The sequence below is a fragment of the Medicago truncatula genome, chromosome 7 (genome assembly GCF_003473485.1).
Source record: "Medicago truncatula cultivar Jemalong A17 chromosome 7, MtrunA17r5.0-ANR, whole genome shotgun sequence".
NCBI classification, from domain to species: domain Eukaryota; kingdom Viridiplantae; phylum Streptophyta; class Magnoliopsida; order Fabales; family Fabaceae; genus Medicago; species Medicago truncatula.
In genome coordinates this window covers 50,772,282-50,791,119 of record NC_053048.1, presented here as the reverse complement: position 1 = coordinate 50,791,119, position 18,838 = coordinate 50,772,282, and the positions used below count along the sequence as shown (strand labels likewise).

The following is an 18,838-nucleotide window of genomic DNA, read 5'->3' as shown; positions in this document are numbered from 1 at the left end:
GGGACCGTGCTTTGCTTTGGCTTGGCTTGTTAAATCACGCGCCATCTTCATTTTGCTCTTCCTCTTTCTTTCTTTTCTCCTCGTCACTCCGAGCGAGAAAATCATCATCTTCTTCTTCTCCTAGCTCGCTAGGGTTCCTTTGATTTGAATATTTTTCTTCAGATTCATACAATGGGTGCCAATTCAATGATAGCCGATGTCACTCACGATCTCAACGAGCAGATCTCTCAGCTCATGCAGTGCAAACCACTCTCCGAACAACAGGTTTTCCTTCCATTTCCATTCAATTCTTTCGATCTACATCATTCCCAAACAATTACGCCCATTTTCTCTTCATTTCTTCTACCTTTTACTTTTTCCCCCATTTTAAGTTTAGGTCGCATTCAATTACAAACTGTGTTTAATTTCGCGATTTAGAGACTGAGATGCCATGATTTTTTTTTTACATTCAATTTCGCTCTAAATTGATGAAATTTCATTTTTTGCTATCTTGTATGTTGTTTATTTATTTATTATTCGTTTTTTTTACAAGGGGATTTTCTCGTTGTTATGCTATGATGGTTTGTAACGCATTTGACGTTTGGAATCTAAAGATGTAATTTTTATTAATTTCGATTTATCTTGGATTGTTGCTATTGCTGTAACAATTTCTGTCGAATGTAGCAATTTGGTGATTGGGTTTCCACCAAAATAAATATGGCGATTTGATTACCTACAGAATGTCACGAATTTGTTGGTATTTTAGTGGATTCAGATGTTGGCTTTCTATGGCTTGTAAGTTGAAGCTTAATTCTGGTTAATTGGATGTGATTGAAGATTGATCAAATTAAAATGGAAGTGTGTTGGTTCTTAATATATTATTTATGATATTTTAGTGGTTTCATCTAGTTTTGCTTTGTTTATTTTTTCATGCAAAAGCTGTAGTAGTGAAATTTGTTTATTTTCAATTTATTGAGATGGGAACAATATTTGGGTGTCATTGCTATCTGAGTGATGTATCTTGGGGAAATATCATTTTATGTTGATTGTTTCTGTATTTGTTTTTAATAGTTGTTTCTTATTAGGGGGCTATATTTCATTTACTCCTTGTGGTATTATCACCCTGGGGAAAACAAATAGTACATAAAAATTAACTATTGATCTTGTTTTCTAACTGTAGGTTAAAGAATTATGTGAGAAGGCTAAGGAGATTTTAATGGATGAAAGTAATGTCCAGGTAGAGCCTTTTCTTCCTGCCTTATTTTTCAATTAGGCCATTTTCTGTTTCCGGATACCTTCATCTCACTTGCATCACTGCCTGCTTGCATTGCATGAAAAATATTCCTTTATTAAATCAGTAATTAGTCAGTTTTGAACTCTATCTTTGCTTTTAAGGCCTATTTTGTGGAAGAAATAAGTAATTCCTTCGATCTTTCATTCTTGAAATGCTTAATTTGCTTGCCGCCTAGTGCAATATAGCAATTTTACCAATTTCATTACAGCATTTCAATGCCCCTTTTATTTGCCATTTTCTCATCTTAGATGAAGAAAACATTAATTCTTTTTTCTTTTGGTATCTTCTTTACTACAGCCTGTGAAAAGTCCTGTGACAATCTGTGGCGATATTCATGGGCAGTTTCACGATCTTGCTGAATTATTTCGAATTGGAGGGAAGGTATAATTTCCGACTTTGAAATTATATTTGTAATCAATCTTCTGTTTCAGTTGGGGAATATATTAACTAACTAACTAACCAACTAAGACCTGTCAAAGAAGCTTGAGGCTTAAAGTGCATTGGAGGTATAGAGGAGTAATGCACAAATTACGTAACTGACTTCACTATGACCCCAAGATTCTGTCTTCAATTTTGCAAAATGTAACATAACATGATAAGGCAATTTTTTGCAAGTTTCTGGATGATATATTTGCTAATCATTTAGATATTGAATGTGTGTTTTGTTTACAGTGTCCAGATACAAACTACTTGTTTATGGGTGATTATGTGGACCGGGGTTATTATTCAGTTGAGACTGTAACAGTAAGTTCAACCATGCGAAACTTGTTTTCTTTTTTTATTTCTTTCACTTTCCAACAGTTTTTTCAGAAAATATGTTCTTTACTCTCTCTGCATAAGACCTCTTTGGAGGTGCATTTTTTTATGGTATTCATGTGATAGGGAGACCAAACATTAGGTGGGAAATTGTTTTCAAATGGTAGTTGATGAAGTTCGGGGCAACTGTGACTTTGAGCTTCATTTAATTCGTCTTTTGCTCGGGGGATTAAACTGAAAATGGAACCTTACCGAATGGCAGATACTGCCTTCAAATTATTTTAACACAGGCACATAAGTGAGGGAATAGTTTTAGAATGTCCAGTTGTCTGTTTAATGTGTTAAGATGTAGAAGGTCGACAAAGATGAAATATGGATAAGGATAACATGTGCATTGAGATTGTTTAGACATTTACATTATCTTACAATCATATTTTCAAGGTTGTCTGCGTAAACTTTTTGACTTGTGAGTAACAGATAATGGTAGTTTATTCAATTTTGGCCATTGGGGGTGGAGGTGGACCATGGGTGGTGGTTATGAACAGCTCATATTCTGATAAAATCTTAAACCTGCAATGAATATATTTTAGTCAAATATCTGAGCTATTTCAAGGCTGATGTTTTAATTTTGCATATCATGATTTGAGGTTTGGAAAAATTCTCGTATTCACTAAATATCAATGACCGGTACAGCACGTTATTTTCCATTTATAAGAAAGATTCATCCATAGGGTTGACCTATTTCTCTAAGTATTCTTTCTTGAGGTGGGATTTTGACTGATGATGAACCGGCATTGATATTTATTTTTGTTAATACATTTTGTTTCTAAATTTTCCTTTGATTACATGTCTTATATTATCATATGTACTAATTAGTTATTCTATCCAGCTCCTCGTGGCACTGAAAGTGCGATATCCTCAGCGAATTACTATTCTTAGAGGAAACCATGAAAGCCGTCAGGTTCTTGTTTTCACTCTTCACTCAAATTTTTATGTTGCTCATGTCTCCTGAGTTCCTTTATGGCATTTATTTCTAAAACTTATATAGTAACTATTTAGTCTTGAATGATTTAAAATTTAGCCATTCATGGATGCTTTTTAGTTCTGTTTTATATTGTTATCACTAAATATTGCCAGCTTTAATTTGAAGACTTGTATTGGTTTTTATTATTTGTTGAATTGTTTTTTTGTCATTTTTCTTTTATGCAGATTACTCAAGTATATGGATTTTACGACGAATGCCTAAGAAAGTGAGTTTCGCACCTTCTTTGGAGGTCAAACAGAACAAAACATGAGATACTTCTGTCTAGAGAACTTAGGCATATAATGTCATAATTTTTCCAAATGAAGTCCGTTTTGCTGAATACAAATGTACATATTTGTTAGTAGTGTTATTGGCGTCATAAACTTCTTTTTAAATGTGAATTATAGGGAAATCCTTTTTATTTTCCATTGCAATATGCTCGTATTGAATTTTAACTTGTGATATTTGTTCCCTCGTTTCTTATTATTTTATGGTACTGAACTGGAGTTCTGGGGTGAGCATCTGAGTTGTGCTGATGATTTGGTGGTTATGTAGCCTTTTGATTTGTTTGTTGGTTTGAGTTCTTCAGTTTTATTATATAGTGAAAGATATGACATATTAGTGATGATGTCAAGGAAGTCGTATGGTATAAAATATCATATTATTTATTACAACATCCTTTGTTTTTGTTAACATCGGTAAAAACTATAAAAACCTGTCCTATTATTGCCCCTAAGAATAAAGAATATGGAATACTATTTATTTTGGAAATGAGAGAACCAAATAAAGATATTTGATTTGACCTGGCACTTACTGTGGACAACCTAGACAAAATGCTCACTTCATGATGCAATATGAAATTAAAATAAATTATCTTTTCAAAAGTAATGTTCAAAATAGCCAATATAAGAAAGTTTTGCTTTTGAGGGAAGGATTACATCCTTTGCTAGGCTCAGCTTTATGAGTTCAGAATTCAGATGATCATATAGATGTTACCTTATAGGTTTAGTTTCTTGCGCTTAAACCATCTAGTTTCTTGCTCTATTATTTTTTCACATTCATGATCTTGTTTGTCTTTTTTTAATCTTTATTTGCAGATATGGGAGTGCTAATGTCTGGAAGATCTTTACAGACCTCTTTGATTTTTTTCCATTGACTGCATTGGTTAGTTCTTTATGCCCTCTCTATTTATGTATTTTTGTTCGAGATTTTGAAGTGTTTTGTTAGTTCATGTAAGTTATAATGAAAATTAAAAATTTGGAAATTTGAGGGATTTTTTGGAATAATTGTGTTTCTGTTCCCAATATTAATTGAAATTATAAACATTTACCTTTTGTTTTTGCTGTTCAAAGAACTGTGTGTACATTTCTCTTACATGCGTCTTCTATCTTTATCACTCACTTGTTCTTTTCCTCAAGAAGTTAATACCTGAAGAATGCTAATATTGCTCCTTACATCATGTCTTATGGCTTATCTTATCTGTACATATTTTCCGAATGATAAACTAGCCTCAATTTCTTTCTGTTCAATATTAATAAAAAAAAATTGAACTTGCAAGTAGTAGATTTCTAGTTTGTGATTGTGATGACGGCCTAAATATACAAAGTGGTAAGTTTCAACAAACACATGTAGTTTGCTTAACCATGGATTATTTTATATTTCAAGATATGAAGATTTTCTGACAAATCTATCATCAGAGTCTTTGTAGTTTCCAAAATCAGAATGTCTGTTGTGACTAGTTCTATTGAAAATAATTGTCTTGATCATGCTTTGTCTTGATCATGCTTTATGATGTTAGATTGATTGAACAACTTTCCTCAGTTTGACATGACAAATAAATCAGAAATTGTTAAGTTTTGTTACAAAATTTTGATCAACAACAGCAACAAACAAGCCTTATAATGCCCCTTCCAGGTTGAATCAGAAATATTTTGTTTGCATGGTGGACTGTCACCTTCAATTGAGACCCTCGATAACATAAGGAACTTTGATCGTGTTCAAGAGGTTCCTCATGAAGGGCCTATGTGTGATCTACTGTGGTCTGACCCAGATGACAGATGTGGTTGGGGGATTTCTCCTCGTGGTGCTGGATATACCTTTGGTCAGGTAAAATCATTGCTTTAATCTCAACTCTGTACATGACTGAGTTTTTTGTTGAAGCACTAGAAATCTATTATTGTTTTAGTTTTAATTTTAATTTCAATTCCAATATGCATTTTTTCAGGATATATCTGAACAATTCAATCACACAAACAGCCTTAAATTGATTGCTAGAGCTCACCAGCTTGTTATGGATGGATTTAACTGGGCTCATGTAATTGTCCTTCTCATGGAATGATAATCTTTCATTTGCTCTTTAGAATTACAGGGGTGAAGTTTTAACCATGTGCATTGTTTTGTTCAAACAGGAACAAAAGGTGGTTACTATTTTTAGTGCTCCTAACTACTGTTACCGATGTGGGAACATGGCTTCCATATTGGAGGTTGATGATTGCAAGGGCCACACATTTATCCAGGTCTGTTTCTCTGTTATTCAACATAATTTGCCCACATTGTTTGGTAAAAATGTTTTAGTTCCATCCCTTGGATTTCTGTACACAAATTTGAATTGCTTGCAGTTTGAACCTGCTCCAAGGAGAGGAGAACCTGATGTCACCCGAAGAACGCCTGATTACTTCCTGTAAAGCAGCTGCTGCTGGATGTCATACTGGTATATCGTGGTTACTCTACTTCCAGTCTAATTTCAGGTAGTTGTGGATCCTCGTTGGTGAGATTGCTGTAGGCATTTATATCAATTGATATTGTGGTTGTCCAAAGGCCGCATTGATGTATAATAGGCAGACAATATTCCACCGATCTGTTGCACTCAAGAAATTGCTGGACACCCTTTCTGGAGAAGTTGTCAAGAATATGACTACAAGGAAGTACTATTCCAGCAAAATGTGGATATTTTTTGTATGTTTTTTTCAAATCATGTTTCATATCTCTCCCTTTCAAGGCTTTAGGTACTATGACCGGATTTTTTTAACTCGTGGATATTGATATGTTATCTCAATTTTTTAGTAAAAGTTGCATGAAGTGTGTTTAATTTAATTAGTAGCTCTTAGCTAAAGTTATTCATAATTTTTAGCTGTATTCTATCCTTTATTTTTAGTTGTTGACTCACGTTCAGTTACTAAATGTATGATGCTTGAGTTCTGGACTTTTCGATCCTTTGAACCAACTCACTTACATTCTTATGCAGTGGTATGGAATTTGAGTATTTTAAACTGCAATCAGCCATGTTTCATAAATGTGTTAAAATCTAATTTGGCGTGACATCTATCATCTAAAACAATTTAAATAAAATTAGATTCCATGTCTCGTCGAGATGATATTAAATCACAACCCGAACAGCTGCCCCATTAAGTTTTCGACCATGATTGGAATCGAATTACCTTTTGTGAAAAGAGCTTATGAAAAACAAAAGGTAAATAAATCATATGTTTGTACATTAACTTCATTGGGTATGATACACACATCCAAACTTGACAATATAGTTCTGATTGCTCTCTCTATTAGTGTTTGTTTTTATTTTTGATCATGATAATGTTTTGTTTTTACCCTAGTTGAATCTGAAATATCCTCGGGTGAAGAATAAAAATATGCAATGTAAAGGAAAGCAGAAAGATTAGTCCGATGGAAGGCTACTTGTGTGTTGCTTATTTCGTCTGGTGGATTATGTTAAACCTACTTGTAAAAACAAAACCAGCCTTCTTCCCACAAATACATGCTAATAAAAAAAATGTATATGTAGGAGTTGGGATCAACCAAAGAGTTTGTCTTCAACTGATTTAGGGAATAAATTATGCTTTCGTCAAAACAAATCTATTGAATATACAAATTTTACACTTGAATCAGACTATAATGAGGGGGGAAATCCCACTGTAATGACTAAATTGATTTGTAAAAAGGAAGAAAAAAAACTAAACACGAAGCGGAAAAATTTAACCTGTCTAAAACAGTTCCTCTCAATTTATTTATTATTCTTTCAAGACGCTGACACCGTTGCTGAGGGAAGGATCAAAAACAGTAAAGGCCTTGCTAATAGCTACATATACGGTGATCTTGGAGAACAACCTCAATCACATATGACACATGAAAAGAATCATATCATGAAAGAGAGCAGAAAGAATCAAAACGAAATGTTAGACAACACAAATCACGGAGAGATCACGAGTTTCCATCGAGAATGTCTTTTCATCGAAGTGGTTATCAATCACACAATGAAAGTTGCAGGCCAAAAAATGGAATGCTGATGAGAGCTCAAGCTTTCTTTCACGTGACTCCTGAGGACACTGACCAGGAGAAGATGAAACTTTTGAGAATGGCTAATAAGTTGCAGGATCAACAAAAAGAACAAAAAGACTCATATATGAGTGAGGAGATAAATAGAAGACAAACCACTGGTGTATCTTACAAGGGAAACTATAGTTCTGCGCACCAATACCATAGCCAAGACCTTCATGAGGGAAGGTTTTCTCATTCTCTTGATCACTCTAGGGGTAGTGGAAGATGTAATCATGGAAACATGTTGCACCAATGTCATAAATACTCGTGGATACCTTTTAAGCTAATGCAACAAGTTTTGCACATCGTGTTGAATGTTGATCATTCTTGTTACCCATGTTCGAATATCTCAGCATATCCGTCACTCGTCACTACGTGTTCGTTTCCAACATGAAGATTTATACAGGTCCTATCAAGCGCAAGATTGTTGCTCTTCAGCTCCACAATGCTTTTGTGAAACAAATTCTAATTTTCAGACGCATAGGGCTACTACATAGAGGAAATACTTAAATGAGAAACCGAACTTGGCTATGCAACATCACAAGCCAGTAGCAGGTGTAGCTCCTTTTGTCACTTGTCATAAATGCTTAGAACTGCAGCAACAACCTGCAGATTTCTCATATATAAAAGGCGGAACTCTACATCACTGAAGAATAGAAGTCATTTAGTTCCATTTTCATTGAATACTATAGGTCTTCCATCTGATGAGCTTCACCATCAAAGCGAAGTTATTAGTGGCAGCAATCTACCATCAAAATCCCATGTCAACTATTACGATTATTCACCTGCAAAACCCATCTTATATTATGATTTTTCCCTCTTTCAAAGCTTCTCCTTAAGTAGATCCTATTTTTCTTACACAACCATTTCATCCCTTGAATGGTTGCGAATATGTTAACACAAACGTCAGTCCTAGCTCAACGTTTAAGGGAACATTGTTGCTTCAAAGATATTTTAGTACCATCGCAGCTTCAATGGAGACAGATGAATAAACTGGATTTTCCTCAAATATGTCTGAATCTAGGAAATTGTCAGCAGAAAAGGAGGCAAGGCCAGCACTACAATGCACTCTTCATAAACTGATGGGTTAGTCTACACCAAGTCAAGTGACAAGAGGGACGTCTTGTTGAAGGAAAATGAGCTAATGCTTGATTCAGAAAATGATCGGAGTAAAGAAAGAGTCATAACTTACATTGGAACTGAAATGCTTGGTGAATCCAAACTGAAAAGATATATAATGAGGGAGTTCTTAATCGATTTGTGGTGCAGCATTTTTCATCTTGACATGAGCAGCAAGTGTATACAGAAATACTTGCTGCATTATTTCATTTTATGTATGTATATACAGGATTACAAGTTCTGGAATCGGTGATGTGCACATGCAGTGCACGAAATTAAGATCATTGATGTTTTTTTTTTTTCCTTTCTGTGAAAGGAAATTAAGATCATTGGAAGCTTTCATAAATGAATCCAGATTACTGAAGCCTATTCCAATAAATAATCTACGTAAACAAAACTTTTGAAAAACTAACCCGGAACAGGAATGTCCTAGAATGATAATTGTGTAAAAAGTAAATGAGGTACATAGAATTGATGAAAACAACATGGCTATCACATAAAATTAATTGGTGATGTAGAGTTCTATTAACCACCGCATAATATTACACCTAGTAAAGTGTAGAGTTTCCATGTCAACTTCTTTTTCAAATCATGTTTTATATCCTCCCTTTCGAGGTTTTAGCTACTATGACTGGATTTTTTAACTCACGCAAAACCTCTACGCCACAGATTCCTCTAGCTTAAGTATCCTCCACCATCTCTTTTCTGCAAAGTCCAACTTCTTGTGTTCACGCCACACAACATGACCTTCTCAAGCAGGCAATAGCTCTGCGCCTAATAGACGACAAATCAAACAAGCATGTCCATTTTACTAGACAAGTACATGATCGCGAAAAAAAGGAAGAAAAAATTGAGTCAAGATCTTCAATGATGTAGAGACAATATGTTGTACACCAAACAGAAAATCACAGCAAATACCCAATAAAATGGAAATTAGAAGTAAAAAATTGATGAGACTATTCCAGGAAATTAGAAGTAAAAAATTGATGAGACTATTCCAGAACTCGTGAACCTATCATTTTGTCAAACAAGGTACATAGCAAAAATGTAAAGGAATTAGACATATAATCAAAATAATAATCAAACAACAAGGGGTAGCAAAAGGGAGCTAAATCAAATAGAGCAAAACAACCTACAATCTTGCATAAACCAAGCTGCAAAAATAGCAATAAAAAACCATAAAATTCAGAGGAGATTTTTGCAGGCTATTTTGTTTCCCACTTTTCATCAACAGTCCTGATCTTCAAGGACTAGTTATTGACTCAAATCACATGATCATTTATAAAAAAAACTATGGGTTAGTTTGGATAATTTTTTTAAACGCATGCAGAAAATAAATGTAGTTTTATTTTTATTTTTATTATATATACTCTCTCATTTAACTGATCCAAAACCCCTGTAAATTAGCGAGGTTTTTTTTTTATCATAAATTATTATAGACTAAAACTTATCTCAGCTGCAAAAATCATGTGCTAAATGCTAATTTAAACTGGTTTATATTTGATTCAATAGTTGCATAAAACCTTTCTTCATAAGTTAGGAGCTAACGTCTATCACAGTTGCAAACCTTCTATGTGCTAGAATTTAATTGAAATTAAGCTTACAAGTGATTGAAGATGTGCACGTATGATACACACATTTTAAAGGAGTAACAAACTAACAATATCATTGTACACTGATTATAGGTTCAGAATTTCATCTTTCTTTTCTTCGTTAATATACATGTAGAATTTGTTTCTATCCAAGGGACTTGTAAGTTGTAATGTATTCATTAAAAATAAGTCATAATCAGAGAGACCAATAAAAACAGAAAGCATAAAAATAAGGTGATCATAAGGATTATAGAAGTAAATCATTATCTGAGGGAAAATAAAAATAACAAATTCAAAACGTCCTAGCTTTAGACAGACTATGCCTTTATAACAGAAAGCATAAAATTCTCATCCAACTATATGAAAACTAAAATCCATAGAGGTTTGCTTTATTACACTCAGTTTCCTTCTTATTCCTGACACTGTGCTGACCCTCAAAACTTTGAATATTTACAAAAATTAGCCTATAACCCTCAAAACAGTAATAAACAGACGACAGTACTTGATCCGCATCTGCTGGGCCAATGATGCTGTTAGGTTTGATACTCCACCAGCTAACCTATTCCCCTCCCACAGCCAGATGCCTGCTTACATGTCGTAAGTACCTCAAGAATATGTTGGACCCACTGGTGCCCACTTTGTATCACAAAACAAGCTGGTCTCAACACACTATACAAATGAAGGCTGGTCAGTTAGCAGCCAACAAAAAACTCTCTGAAACCATAACATACAACAACAACGAAAATCTTCATACGCTTACATGATCATGGCCATATGGATCAAACACCTTCATAACGTTCAGTCATGAACAATTACAGATCTCTCAATGATCTTCTTTGATTCTATCGTGGGACAACCTCCAATATATATCATACTTATAAATACACATGCAGTAAGATATTCATCATCATAATTGTCGACTCTATCTAATATACATTGCAATTAGAAATAGTCAACATAACATTATTCATTTTTTTTATTGGTTTGAAATAGTCAAACAAGTCATATTATGGAACTGAGGGGTAGCTCGTTACTATCAATTAACCATTAATTACTCGTATAATCACAATTCCTGTATTCCCAGTTTCCCATTCTTAGCTACTATTCAAACTTTGTTGACTCAAATTACTATTCAAACTCAAGAAGCACAAAACATTAAAAACAGGGCAACTTTCAATTTACTTTTTCTTTAATTCTCAATTCTGAACTGAAAATAAAAGAAAATCAAAACATTACATTAGGAGGCTATTCCAATTTACTTTTTCTTTAATTCTCAATGCTCAATTAGTTAAATAATTAAATGTCATGCTATTCACCAACTTGAGGCAAAGATTTCAAGCTTTGCAGATAACATCAAGAAAAACAGGATCAACAGTAACATGAATATTTACTCTCACTTTAAAGAAGATTGATATCCCTAGTTGGTGTGAATATTTGCTGAAAACAAACTAATTATTTCATAGCAACAGTGTAGCCAATCATTCAACATATGTGAATCGGTATAACATTGCACAACAGACATCAGAGTACAAAATTTTGTCTAAACTCACATTCAATTATTTATCAACAACATAAAGCTCACAAACACTTGCAAATCATTATCAAGCTTTCCCTGATCTTTTTTTACTCAAATTTTCCTACCTATTTATAATTTTAAAGAGGAGAATGAGATTTTCACTCCACAAACTGTACTTTCAGTAAATTGATCAATGATTTCAGACCTCAATTTTTTATGTTCATAATAATAGTAACAAGTAGAAGAAGCACACCCAAATGCACCATACCCTATAGCAGTATAATAGTAAAAAACAAAGTATAAAATGAAAACTATAAGAATGTTTCACGGTTCCTAGCAAGACAGATCAAATAACTTATCCAATTCATAATTGTTACAATTTGATCTTAATAACAGAGCCATCATATTCAAAATTACTTGCAAGTTTGGAATAGAGCTAGCAACTAACCAGGTAAGTGGAGAGCAAATAATTTCTTCAAACTAATCACCATGTTGCTTGTCTCAATATGTATAAAAAGTACAATTCGGTATAATTGAAAACAAAACCTCATTCACTATCATCTGAATCTGAAACATCACCCTCACAAAATTCGTCGCTTGTTTCAACCTCTTCCTCAGAATCTCCGTCTCCCATTTCATCATTCTCCACAGAATCAAGCATCAAAGAAGCATCTTCCCCAAGTTTCAAGGATCCATCACCACGATAAAGAAGCCCCGTCCTCATTACATGGTAAAACTTATCTCTATGGCGAGCAAGAGGATGCGGATCCACCAATTTCCCCCTCGCATACCCTTCTCTTAGAGTAACCGTAGTTGTTTTACACTTCAACGAAAGATAAAATATCCCAGGATATCTAGTAAAAATCCTAGTAAACTTATGAGGAAGATTCAACTCCTCCCTCAAACTTCTCAAGTAATTCCTCTTGGTTTTCTTATGCAAACACAAACTCAAAAACTCATGCAAAACCCCAACAACGCGTTTCTCCATCAAATCACTTTTAGGATCAATCTTAGAACTATCAGCATACGGCGAAATATAAGGCAATTTCTGAAACTCATCCATCCAAAACCTAACCTTCTTCTGCCCACCATAACCCCTCGGAAATCTCATCGGAAAAACCAATGCAGTTTTCCCTCTCTTAAAATCTCTATACTGATCACTCGCATTCTCACTCTCACACTGATTACTCTTCTGCAAAGCAGAGACCGCAAATTCATCACACCAATCCACAAGGCGAATAGCGGAAACACCATTACCAGCCTTAACAAACTGAAATTTGTCAGGATATTTAGGAATTAGAGTTTTCTCAAACGCATCTGGTAAACCTAAATCAAATTTAAGAGGATAAAGAGACTGAATTGGAACAGTCCTTGATTTCATCATCATAAGTACCTTCGAAAATCTTTCAACAATGTCGTTTTCGTGAACAGCGTAAATAGATTGTTCTTGAGAATCTAACAATTGCGCTGTATCGGTTAAACGGAAACAAGGAAGAGAGTTCCAACGAGGGTGAGGAAATTCGTGAAAGAGAGTAGGATACCTGCGGATGAAACGGAGAACGGGGACGGTTAAGCCGAGAAGCTTTTGCCAATCGGAGAAGGTTTTGGCGGTGAGGAAAGAGGTGGAGGAACGTTTGATAGCGTCTTTGAGAAGTGAAGCGGCTTTTAGATCGGTTTCTTTGTCGATTATGTGATCAATGCTTCGGTTTTTCACCCACTTTAAACGTACTTTTGCTATGCCACGAGATTGAAATTGTAATTGGAGATTCTGAAATGGAAGCATTGCAGTTTTGAATTTGTTCATCATCATCTTCTTCGATTGGAGTTAGAGTTAGGGTTAGGGTTTAATTGATGAATATGAAAACTGTCTTGAGTCCTATGGGACTTGAGTACACAGCATAATAATAGAGTTAGAGTTATGCATTTTTTATTTTTTTTTACAAATTATAAACCACTTACATTACTCTTTAATATGCTTACATAATCGACAAATGCATAATATAGGCAAGGTTGGAGTTTAAACTCCGACCACTACCAAAAAGAAAAATGCTTACATACATACTCCCTCCGTTTTTAATAATAAATAAATTTTGATGATTAGGTTCATTCAATTAATGATATATTTAGTGACACTTCATCGGCTCTTAAAAAAAAAGACACTTCATAGAAACAAAAACACAAGGAGATGATTTAGAGTTAACATGAAATAGTTAATTCCCCTCCCAAATTATGTCATTTTGACAATTTTACACGAGTTAAAAAATATAGCTAGTGATATTATATGATGAAGAATGAGTATGTATTTTAAAGATAAATCAGACCTAATACGTGGACTGACTTGTCTTTGATATATCTACTCTCGCACCTAATTCATATTATAAAATCCAAAACATGTAGGACGCGTGAGAAACTATTAGAGTGAAAAAAGAAACAATCTAACTATACTCACTATAACTTTGGAATACCACTTTCATTTGTTCTTTCGAATTACAAGGGTAAAGCTTTAAAATTGAAAAATTGCTCTTTAGATAGTCTGATATGTTCTCAAACATCTTGAAATTACCTTTTTACATTTAACGACAATTAACTGCAGTTTATTGGTGTGAGCGGTAGTTAACTATTGTTCTCCCCTACGACACTTAACTGTCGCTCATGGCTTGTCCAGGAAAACCAATTCACAAACTTTATGTGTTGTGTTTGTATTCATTGTTGAGTGTGTTTAGTTTGTCATCATGCATGTGATTGCTTATTAATATTGTATTTTTTTCTTCGTTTCAAGCTCCACAATTCAGTGATAATGCAATCACTTTTAAAGATAAGAAAACAAAATATAAATTTTCAAGTTTAGGGGGCATTTTGCACATAAGTGCAAAACTTCAGAGGGGGTATTTGGAAAACGTTATGTTGACTAACATAAATATTTGACGTAGGGGGTAAATTGATTAACGTTGTGCAATTTCAAGGGAGTAATTGAAGTTTTGTTAATTTCAGGGGGGTAATTGACGAAACTTACAATTTCAGAGGTAACTCACTATTTACTCATTTATTTTTCCACCATGATTGGAATTGAATTACCTTTTGTGAAAGTAACTTATGAAAAACAAAAAATAAATTAATATTATCTATCTGTGCACCAACATCATTGGATATGATACACGTACCCTCCTCTCAAAAAAATAATAATATTTGATACACGTACTTTGACAATATAATTCTGGTTGCTCTCTATTAGTGTTTGATTTTGAATTGGAAAAATCCTTGCGTGAAGAATAAAAATATGCAAATTTAAACATAAACATAGGATGTTTGAAATACTAGTCCAATTCCAATCGAAGGCTACTTGTTTATTGCTTAGTTCGTATGGTGCGTGAAGATTGAAGAACATCTTCGATGGATTATGTTAAACCTACTTGTAAAAACAAAACCAGCCTTCAGTGAATTCTCATCGAGATGAAATTTCACTGGGTGGAAATGATCTAGACATCTAGTGTTCTTGTATGATACATTATATGTACCTCTCTGTACAAAAATTAAATAAAATAGAGGTAAATCTGCACATCACAGGTTCGTGTATGAAAAAATAGATGGCACTAGGTCGACCACAGACCATGCAAGACCTGCATATTGGAGAAATCTAATTCCGGTATCAACATCGAAAGCCTTTGACTTTTCTCCAGTCTTAGCCCCATTCAATGTGGGGATATAGGTGGTTGATTTTATTGGGACGCCCAATGTGTTTGCTACCACGGGAATTGTCCATTTTGCAAGTGTCTTACTGCAGAATTTCACGATTAGAATCGTAGGTATTCCTAAGAGCACTCTTCCCGTGAATACAAGCACTGTCAGTTCTGAAGAGAACAAACGAGGAACAGTGTTGTGGTGAAACTGATGGTATGTTTGCTGTACCCCAGAAACCTGAAGAACATTCGCAATTTGCAATTAAATTAATACATATACAGTACAAGTAACAAAATTGCTCAGGAAATATTTGTGAATTGACAAATATTCAGGGGAGTGACTTGATGGTCTTATTGCTGTGAATCAACAAACAACCTGAGACTAATTCAGCTAGACGCTATTGTCACTAGTCACTACATCAGCAAGCATTAGCAGAAACTTGAACAGCGGCTGTTATTGCCCTAATAGCAAAACTAGGATAGCATTGTGGTTTTTGTAGAGGATTCATCAAAATCCGGTATGCTATAGCACTATAGCACCGCTGTTAGACAACACTTGCTTAACATTGATCCTCAAGCATATCAAATTGTAACTAACATGCTCAAGATTAATATGGATCTTTAATGCTCTATAGTTTGTCGCCAGGCACTTGATGTGTTCACTTTACAGCTGCGCTGCATGAATTTACATGAAGCACATTCACTTCAAATGTCACTGTTCGAAACTAGTCAGATGCAGCTCAAGCCCTAGAAACGTTCAGAATTTGATGTCCTCTTTTTGTCTATGACTCTACTCAAGTGCTACATTACAAAATTCTGTTCTCACTCGGTATGTATAACCCTATACAATTACGAGATTATATAAACTAGAGTATATTCATTCATGATAAAAGAAGTAAGATGAAATACACTTCGATGACATTAAAAGATGAGAAATTACTTACAATTCCCAATGCAACACCATTGAAAGCAGTGTGAAACTCAAAACTTGGAGTTGGAAGTTCAGGAGTTGGATAAGCAAAGAGCAGTAGGAAGCTGAAAGCAGCCCAAAAAGTTGTAACTGCAACCAAAACACATTAAGATAAGTTAGAATACAAGGAAAAACAATCTGTTGAGATTAGTAACAAAAATTCTGAAAACCTTGAGAAATTAGTAACAAATATAATCTAATTCAATTTCTACATTATGAGCATGAGCGAGCAGCATGTGCTGAAATATTCATTTAGAGGAATACCGTTTTGCCCTGAGATCACGAAACTGTCTATGCATTCATCAACTGTAAGCCAAAGTCCAAGGATTCCGAGTCCAATAAATAGGCCAGCAACAACATCAATCAAACTGTGCATACCGAGATAAATTCTTCCTACAAAAAATAACAAACAATTTTCATTGTCTGTTTTGCAATAGGCCAAAAGTAGAGATCCACTAACAGATAAGAAGTAATAAAAAAGCCTACCTAAACCAACAAGGGCCACAAACAAGCAAGCAAGGGAAACTCCAAAGTAAGTAATATAGGCACCTTGAATTTGGGTATGAGTCAGGACATAGTGCAAAAGGTAGCTGATAAACATCCATTCCAAGGAAAAACATATATTAATGATAAACACAGAGAATTGAAAGCAAATGTTTCATCTTTCTCATTTCTAATCAATTTAAGCTGATGATCGGAGAAACATAAAATATATGATCGCAAATGCATTACCATGTTTTTACTTATTTAATTTTCCAATCCTTCTTAGTTGGCCCGGAAAATAGATAAGAAATATGAAGCTAAATCATGTAACTTGGATTGTAAGGCATGCACACCTAATCAATTATTTGGTCAGAGTACATAACTAACAACCCAACAACAACCCCACTATAAGCAAGCAGCTTTAAGAACACAACTCAAAACTCGCTCGCTCTAAACTCTAACAAAATTATTAGAATAAAAAATATCTGAAATGCCTAGGCTTAGGTCCATGGAAACTTTTCAATTAAAATAAATTTGTCGTTATTCACTTACGGAAAACTATTTATGAACCTGTAGATGTCTAAAGAGTTAAATAAGATAATTTCTCAAAAAATTACGATGCAGAAGCCAATTTCACAAGCATAAAAAAATGAATTACCCAGATAAGCAAACTGTATTAAGTGTGTGAGAAGAAGGCAATCCATATTCCAAAGCATTCTCTTCCTCATCTTTTGTAGCAGTTACTCTCCTCACAGGTGGGGATGCAGGTCTTGGTGCTGAAACCACATCCTTTAGTGCGACAAAACAACAAACACCTTGAGTCCACAGACAACAAATACAACAACTTGTAACGACTAAACAAAGTGTTGAATCAAATTCTGATTCAAAACAAACATACACACCTTTATACAGTTCCCTATATAATCACAAAACGCCATCAACAACGTCATCTGCCTAGCCAATTGACCATGACCACTCTACACAGAAGCCAAATTCCAATAAATTTACAGTTTTTTACTCAAAATTTTGTATAATATCATCAAATTATACATACCCAGAATAACATAGGGATAAAAGCAGTGTAAAATGGCACAGAAACAACACAAGACAAGCCAGAAAAAATAGCATCAAGATATCCAGCCCTGTAACTCTGCATAACCCAAAAATTTAAAAAAAAAAAAAAAAAAAGTCAGCATTTACAACAAAAACATCGAAAATATGAAATTTTTAAGAGAATAAAATTATGGTGCGCTCTGTTTTTGTTACCTGGATCTGGAGGAGAATTGGGGTTCCGGATTGAACATAGTGAGTGACGAAAGGTTGAAGGAAAGATCGAAGTTTGAGAGTGAGATTGAGGTATGAAGAAGAGAGAAGCCAGAAGAGAATTCCACCAAGAATCGCACCTTGCCAAAGTGATGAATTTTCCATTTTTGTTCTTGTTATTATCTCTCTTCTCTCTGTGATAGCAGAAGAGAAGAGAGAAACAGAATACTAGAAAACAAGAAAGAAATGAAAGAAGAAAGAAACGAGAAACGTTGGTTGAAACAGAAATAGTAAGCTGGCTGGCTTGACTGAATCTAAATTTAGATTATTATGAAATTATTATGCTATTTGCATTAATTCAATTTTCTTATTCTAAAAAAATAAAACAGGGTTGATTTTTTTTAATTTTCTTGAGAAAAAGAAAAGTGGCTTTATTTTGAGCCATAAATGGATTCGGTTGGAATATGGTATGGTGGTATGTGGTCCTAGAATTAGTTGAATTTCATGGCAACCATAAGGTGTGTTAGATTTGGTTGAATTTTATGGTATCTTGAGTGCTGAAATTTTACTACAGTTACGGTGCTATTTTTTTGAGAATGAACTTTTAGTAATTTGAAGTTTAGTCTTAAAGTAAATAAAATTTGGTTAAGAATTTTTTTTAAAATTAAATTAAATTTGTGTTCTTAGATGAAATTTAGTTACCATCTGAATTTAATCATTTAGTTAAATATGTTTAGATTATAAAAATTTTGTTCAATATAAATGAATTTTACGTGGACTAAAACAAAATAATGACAAAAAAAAAAAAGTATATTTGCAAGAACTACAAAAGGTAA

The 18,838-nt window shown here is 34.0% G+C and overlaps 3 protein-coding genes across 7 annotated transcripts; 1 reads left to right on the top strand and 2 right to left on the bottom strand.

The window, feature by feature from the left end:
- Window positions 1-6,146, top strand: LOC25499560 (serine/threonine-protein phosphatase PP2A catalytic subunit). Its single transcript, XM_013594848.3, has 11 exons — window positions 1-264; window positions 1,160-1,216; window positions 1,571-1,654; window positions 1,946-2,017; window positions 2,919-2,990; window positions 3,239-3,279; window positions 4,151-4,217; window positions 4,968-5,159; window positions 5,278-5,367; window positions 5,462-5,569; window positions 5,672-6,146. Exons 1-11 carry the CDS (start codon window positions 172-174, stop codon window positions 5,735-5,737), a joined length of 942 nt encoding a protein of 313 aa, XP_013450302.1. The 5' UTR covers window positions 1-171; the 3' UTR covers window positions 5,738-6,146.
- Window positions 6,147-10,302: 4,156 nt separating this feature from the next.
- LOC25499557 (protein WHAT'S THIS FACTOR 9, mitochondrial) lies at window positions 10,303-13,525 on the bottom strand. Of its 5 annotated transcripts, XR_003006760.2 has the most exons (3): window positions 12,058-13,525; window positions 10,854-10,950; window positions 10,303-10,762 (listed from the first exon to the last, which is right to left on the bottom strand). XR_003006760.2 is itself a non-coding variant. In XM_024769958.2 (2 exons), the coding sequence occupies exons 1-2, from the start codon at window positions 13,417-13,419 to the stop codon at window positions 12,157-12,159; spliced, it is 1,140 nt and encodes a 379-aa protein (XP_024625726.1). In that variant the 5' UTR covers window positions 13,420-13,525; the 3' UTR covers window positions 10,341-12,156. The 5 variants fall into 5 exon arrangements, 1 of the variants encoding a protein (XP_024625726.1); XR_003006759.2 differs by having other exon boundaries at window positions 10,303-10,950; XR_003006761.2 differs by lacking the exon at window positions 10,854-10,950.
- A 1,368-nt stretch (window positions 13,526-14,893) lies between these two features.
- Window positions 14,894-18,315, bottom strand: LOC25499556 (lipid phosphate phosphatase delta). Its single transcript, XM_013594843.3, has 8 exons — window positions 18,006-18,315; window positions 17,794-17,889; window positions 17,642-17,716; window positions 17,398-17,528; window positions 16,743-16,846; window positions 16,521-16,649; window positions 16,231-16,346; window positions 14,894-15,524 (listed from the first exon to the last, which is right to left on the bottom strand). Exons 1-8 carry the CDS (start codon window positions 18,165-18,167, stop codon window positions 15,168-15,170), a joined length of 1,170 nt encoding a protein of 389 aa, XP_013450297.1. The 5' UTR covers window positions 18,168-18,315; the 3' UTR covers window positions 14,894-15,167.
- Window positions 18,316-18,838: the final 523 nt, after the last annotated feature.